The sequence below is a fragment of the Alligator mississippiensis genome, chromosome 4, assembly GCF_030867095.1.
Source record: "Alligator mississippiensis isolate rAllMis1 chromosome 4, rAllMis1, whole genome shotgun sequence".
Lineage (NCBI taxonomy): Eukaryota > Metazoa > Chordata > Crocodylia > Alligatoridae > Alligator > Alligator mississippiensis.
This window is the reverse complement of record NC_081827.1, coordinates 66,041,544-66,047,543: the sequence shown is the minus strand read 5'-3', so window position 1 is coordinate 66,047,543 and position 6,000 is coordinate 66,041,544. Positions and strand designations below refer to the sequence as shown.

General features: G+C 40.0%; 1 protein-coding gene across 2 annotated transcripts in view; it reads right to left on the bottom strand.

Annotated features, from left to right (window-relative positions):
* Positions 1-1,405: 1,405 nt before the first annotated feature.
* SRGAP1 (SLIT-ROBO Rho GTPase activating protein 1) overlaps positions 1,406-6,000 on the bottom strand; it is a 246,350-nt gene continuing 241,755 nt past the window's right edge. For both annotated transcript variants that reach the window (XM_019493050.2, XM_014595919.3), the window contains exon 22: positions 1,406-5,255. In XM_019493050.2, coding sequence (XP_019348595.1) covers positions 4,878-5,255 — 378 coding nt within the window. In that variant the 3' untranslated portion in view covers positions 1,406-4,877. The remainder of the gene's footprint in view (positions 5,256-6,000) is intronic.

Below are 6,000 nucleotides of genomic sequence, written 5' to 3'. Positions count from 1 at the left end.
GGAAAGTAAGTGTAGGCCTCACTGGAGTATGGATTAATACAGCCATTGATCAGTGCATATACAAATCACACTGATATTTTCCTTAATAGCACTGACTGAGCAAAATAGGCCTTAGTGACCATGAAACTAGGGGTCTCATATACGGCTTGCACAGAAGTGTTATAAGGTAACTTGTTAGTCCACTTTGGAAAGACAACAGCAAGGGAGAGAATTGATAAGAGACATGTACAGGACACCAAATCAAGGATCAGAGTGACCTGGTAAACAGGTTTCCACATCTGAGAAAGTTGCAGTAACTCATGAGAATTACCCAATGATGTTTTGGTAGTTGGCAAGAGTTAGGATCTATAGGCTGTGAACAGGAAGTTGTTCTGATCAATGTATACAAAGGGACCCAAGAACCCTTGATACTTTGTATTGGGCTTAGGGGGTGCATCCACTGTGTATTATGCCTGTACCATGCCTTCAAATAACCTGGCAAGCACTGGGCTCTGGCTGATCACAGATACTAGTGTCTTGGCTTGTTTGTAGACAATAAACCTGGAGCTCTTTGCTACTAAGAATCAAAGCCTCTTTCTCTTGTAACAATGGGGTTGTTGGGGTACTGCATCACAGACACCGTCCTGACGGCCAATACACAGATCATCCACACCGAGGGAGCCTGACATGATCCTAAATAATACTAATAGTCAGAAAACAACACTGATGGAGTTGGCCCAGACGACACTGCTGACACAAGTCCTACAGCAGTTATAGAGTTAAGTTACAAATTATGTCCAAAGATACTTAATCTGAATTTGTGATATATCTACAAAATAATTTCAATTGCAATCTTGGAGCTAAGAAACATTCCCACTAAACTGTTAGTTGAAGGTGTTGTATTTTAGTGAAAAGACTGTTTTGACAAACGTATGTGTTTCAACAAAAATGTTCCTAAAAGTTCTGAAATGCGTATTAGTAATGCTACCCTGTTGAGAACATACAAGTTTGATTGTGTGACCCTTTGCGGAGTGGGAGTTTAAAGCACAGTGCACAAATTAAGACTTCATGTTCAACTAAAACCCTCTCTAGCTGATCTAAAAGTGTGCCAGCAGTGTTTCTCTATGAAGTCCCATCCAAAACAACAGCAGGTTTGTTCAGGAAAGGGTGAAAGCTGAGGGATGGTAATGGAGGTCTTTGTGGAGACCTGTCGCTATGCCTCAAATCTTGTTGTCAAATCTCTGACTAGAGTCTCATCTGTAAAGGATCTTCTGTCCACCCAATTAATTTTTCCCTGCAGAACTGGAGGAACTCCAAACCTCTTCTCTTCACATTACTGAGGAGAGGAAAAGTAAAGTAATCTGGGGAGACGCATACAAAAAAAAAAGTATATGGAAGGTCACACCATTAAAACTACACAAACACAGACAGAACTATTTTCTTTATTATAAAGATACACTATGAGGAACAAATCTGAATGTATACTGAAGCTTGTAATGGTACATGCCAAAATGTACAGTACTATACATAAAAGTGCATTGTCACAACAGATTAACAGTACATTTTTCTTCCAGAACTGTGTAAATTCAACTTTTTTTGTTCTTTGAGAACGGAAGGAATGCAATGGCAATGCAGCTATACAAGAGCAGGGAAAATTTCATGAAAATGCAACAATATAAGCGCAAGGAGGAACGCAATGGAAATGCAACAGTACAAGAGCAAGGCTAAAGCTCCTCTAAAATTTTAAAGGCACTTTCACATGTACATACTACAGATGTACATAGACACAATTAGGTAACAGTCAACAAGCAGGCAGCTACCAGTACTGCAATTTATCAAACTGACAGTAAAGGACAATACTGATTTGATTAGGTGTGCAGGAGTTACCCTTTAGTGCGTCTGTAGTTGTATCAGTCTTTCCTGTTACATATCCACTTACTATACTTTTAAGTATCTATAATAACCATCAAACTACACATTTAACTTGTGTGAATGCTTTAAGTGGATGCATTCACTAAATGCACTGTTTCTAATATTTTCTTTTGCTAAACAATTTCTAATATAAGCATTATGGAGTCCAGTACAGTTATTTAAACATACAAAATTCCCTATGTAATTTAAAGATACAGGTATCCATCTCAATTATGCCACATAGGTTATTTAAAAAAATACTAGACAAGAACTGCACGTAAATGAAAGCTGAAATTCCAGTTTGTTCCACTGATCCTAGTAAATTTGGAAACTATTTGATAACTTCTAGTTCTTGACAGGTGAACATAACTACAGTATAGACTAAATTTAGCCTATAGCTGAGACTGGCCTCAGTTAGAACCTTGCAATGGAACTTACAACTACAGGGCACAGTCAAGAAGTGTATAATTAAACATAAACTTGACAGATTGTTACACTGTGTGCACAGTTGTTACCTCAGTAGATCCGACCGGTGCCTCACGGTTCACCATGGTAGATAAGAATTTAAATATCTGACAGCCCCTCCCCCAAACAGATGTACTTATAGACTCCTTGATCCCCTAGTTGGAGTGCAAGTACTAGGAACAATGGGAACGACCCAGATAGCCTTGTTCTTGAATGTACTTTATGGGATATTTGTCATATTCTGGGCTCTGTGTTCCCTTATCTGTAATTAGCAAACCCCAGCAGCAATAAATAATTCTCAAATGACAACAAGACATGGTCTCTGTCATCTTACCTAGATTCCAATACGCTAACCAAATCTTTGTAATGAGTCATTAACACTCCTCTCTCCCCAGTTAGCTTTCTGTATAGTGAGTAGTATACCTTAAAACGTTCCATGGAAAGAATGGTAAGATGAAACGAATGCTATGTAGAAAGACAACCTGCATGTGAAACCAGTTTTATTTTTATAGCAGAATATCAGCTGGATTTTTTGTTTCGGCCATGATATTTTAGGTAATAGCAACCAGTAAGATATTCCTTATTATAAATCAGTCTTCATGGTTGCCTAACCTGCTGCAAATTACCCAACAGACTGGGCAGGTGGCATTGAAAAAAATATTCACAGAAATAATGTTATGGCTTAGTGTACAATGTGCAAACAGCTGTACAATTAGTTTACATGTAACAGAAAACAATGAAGCACTAAGCAAAGTGAAGGCTTCACTCATATATGGACATGAGGGAGAAAAAGTGGTTCTGGTAAACTTTATTCAGATTGATCCTAGGCAGTAGAACATAAAATATCTATCCTTTGACCAAGCCCCTGCATAATTAGAAGGAGTCAGTCTAGCTCCCAAGAGGAACTCACTCTAGTAAGTGTAATTGAGGAAACTGCATATTGTTTTTACTGTGTAGGCTAACTAATGAAGCTACAGCAGCTGGAAACTATAATTATTTCAACTTAAGTTATTTAAATACCAAGTAATAAGTTCCGAGGAACATTTTCTTGAATGATAGTTTAGCTGATTCTTTTACTCTCTCGTTTTAGTCCTGCACAGAGATCCACAGATTTGCATGCATCCAGATCCTTGGATCACTGAACTGTAAACTTTAAGCAAATTTAGTGTTTGTGAAAGGTGTCTGATAGCCCCAAGAACTGAAGTTCTAGCTTCACTGCAAAGGGACACCAGGTGACTGCATAAGAAATTTCTCCACGCTATCCTGGCAATATACTTTAACCCTGACCAGAAGTGATACTATATTAGTGAGAGTAAAGCAGTCTGCATACCAATTCAGTAGACTGCTAGCAAGGATACTTAAATACATTGTGCCAATTGTGAAGATGTGCATGGCATTTGGTTTTATTTTTGTCTTTTAAATAATTCTGTGGACTGAAATTTCCTGTCCATTACACAAGTACTTTAATAAGCTGGTCTCAAGCATCTCAAGCCAGTCCAGAGAGCTGATACTCTCCCTCTATGCAACACTGGTCTGGCCTCAATTGGAGTACTGCATTCAGTTCTGGGCACCGCACTTTAAGAAGGATGTGGCCTGCCTTGAGAGGGTTCAGAGGAGGGCCACCCACTTGGTTGGAGGGCAACAGGGCAGGCCCTATGAGGAGAGGCTGAGGGACCTGAACCTGTTCAGCGTCAGCAAACGGAGGTTGAGGGGGGATTTGGTGGCTGCCTACAAACTCGTTAGGGGAGATCAGCAGCAAATAGGAAGGGCCCTATTCCCCCCAGCAGCACCTGGGGTGACGAGGAACAATGGCCAGAAGCTGCTGGAGAATAGGTTCAGGTTAGAGATTAGGAGGCACTATTTCACTGTTAGGGTAGCTAGGATCTGGAACCAACTTCCTAGGCAAGTGGTCCTCGCTTCTACCTTGGGTAAATTAAAAAAGAAGTTGGATGAACACCTGTCTGGGGTCATGTGATCCCAGCGTGTGCTCCTGCCAGTGGTGGGGGGTCAGACTAGATGATCTATTTAGGTCCCTTCTGACCCCTAATTACTATGAAACTATGAATAAGTCTCACACACTAACTTCCATTTTTCACAAGCCAGTCTGGGATGGGAACCAGTGATCTAGTGATGGTTCCACATCCCCTTATGAATCCTTTCACATTACCTTTGCACAGGATCATTTAAGTAAACTACCGTAAGACTGTGAAATATGGTACAATGTGGGAAGCTACTTGTGATTTGTGTTGCTTTTATTACAAATGGTGCAGCATCAAGTTTTCAAGTAAGTCTGTGTTTTGTTTTTATAATGACACACAATTGTCCAGTTTTTAAAAAATTGAAACAATAGAAATTACCAATGCCCATGGTAATGTAGCTAGTTACATTCAAATACACTGAAAAACAAGACCTCTCCAGTTATAAACATGAACTAATTATGTTATGGAACCCCTGACTTTTATCACTAATTCATTCCTTTCAGTAACATGGCCCCCTCTTACTTATGAGGGCTGCCTAGCTTTTTACATTGTGCAAGACTTGTCCGTTGGACCTTGGGAAGGAGGGGAAGGTCCTATGCTTGGATTTGTTTTGGGAAGAACAATGGGTTTTGGCCTTAGGGCAGGGGGTTTTAACTGCACTCCCATTCTAGGAGCTACCATGGGCTTGAAAGTACTCATTGTATCACTGGAAGAACTAGTGCTACGTCGAATCTGAGGCTCAGTGCTTCTTAATACAACACTATGGAGAGGACTTAGGGATTCTGTCGAGGTGGCAGGGGTGGGAGAATTTTTCATTTGTTCCAATGTATCCAGCACCACATCAGGGGCGTGCTTTGCCGAGCTCTGGCGTTCCAACTCACGAAGTTCGTTCAGAGCTGTATTCATTGTCTCTTCAATATCCTGGTTACAGCAGAGAGAGAGAATGAAAGCAGCAAGTTATTAAAACGAATACTGATGACAAAGGAGGCAGGGAGGTCTGAAAAAAATGCTTGACTTAAGTTGTAAGCCATCTACTTTCATTACTGGATGATATTAAAGTCTGTTTACACTACAGTACTAAAAAATGACCTTAAATGATAAAATGTCTGGCTGAACAAAGTGAGAGGATGTCTATAATCTGTTCCATGATGCTTCAGGGTCAAAATTCAGTCAAGCTAGTGAAAACATTTTCTTGTTGTTTAAATGACTGCGTCCACAAAACCAGCAATTATTTCAAACACAAAGAAAGAACTGTAATGTAGTCAGGCCCTCGGGTACCACTGCATCTGCTCTGAGGAGACTACAACACCCATTTTGCTGACTTGAAATTTGACTTTATACAACAAAGACACTCCAACAGAGAAACAGACTGAATCTTTTAAATAGCTACTCAAATACCCTGCAATAAGTAACCTGCTACTGTACAAAAAGCAACTGTACTGTGACTGCACACCTTTGGTGGTCACCTACTATTGTACACTTGAATGGTTAAGAAGAACGATCAAACAATTGCATCCTATACTCAAGAACAATCAGACCTTGAAAGAAATATTCCCTGTCCCCTTGCTCCTGGCTTTCAGACAACCCTTTAACCTTGCTCAACTCATCATCAGAAGCAAACTCTCTGCTGTGTCAAGTGGGTCATAGACTTGCCTTAACAACAAAT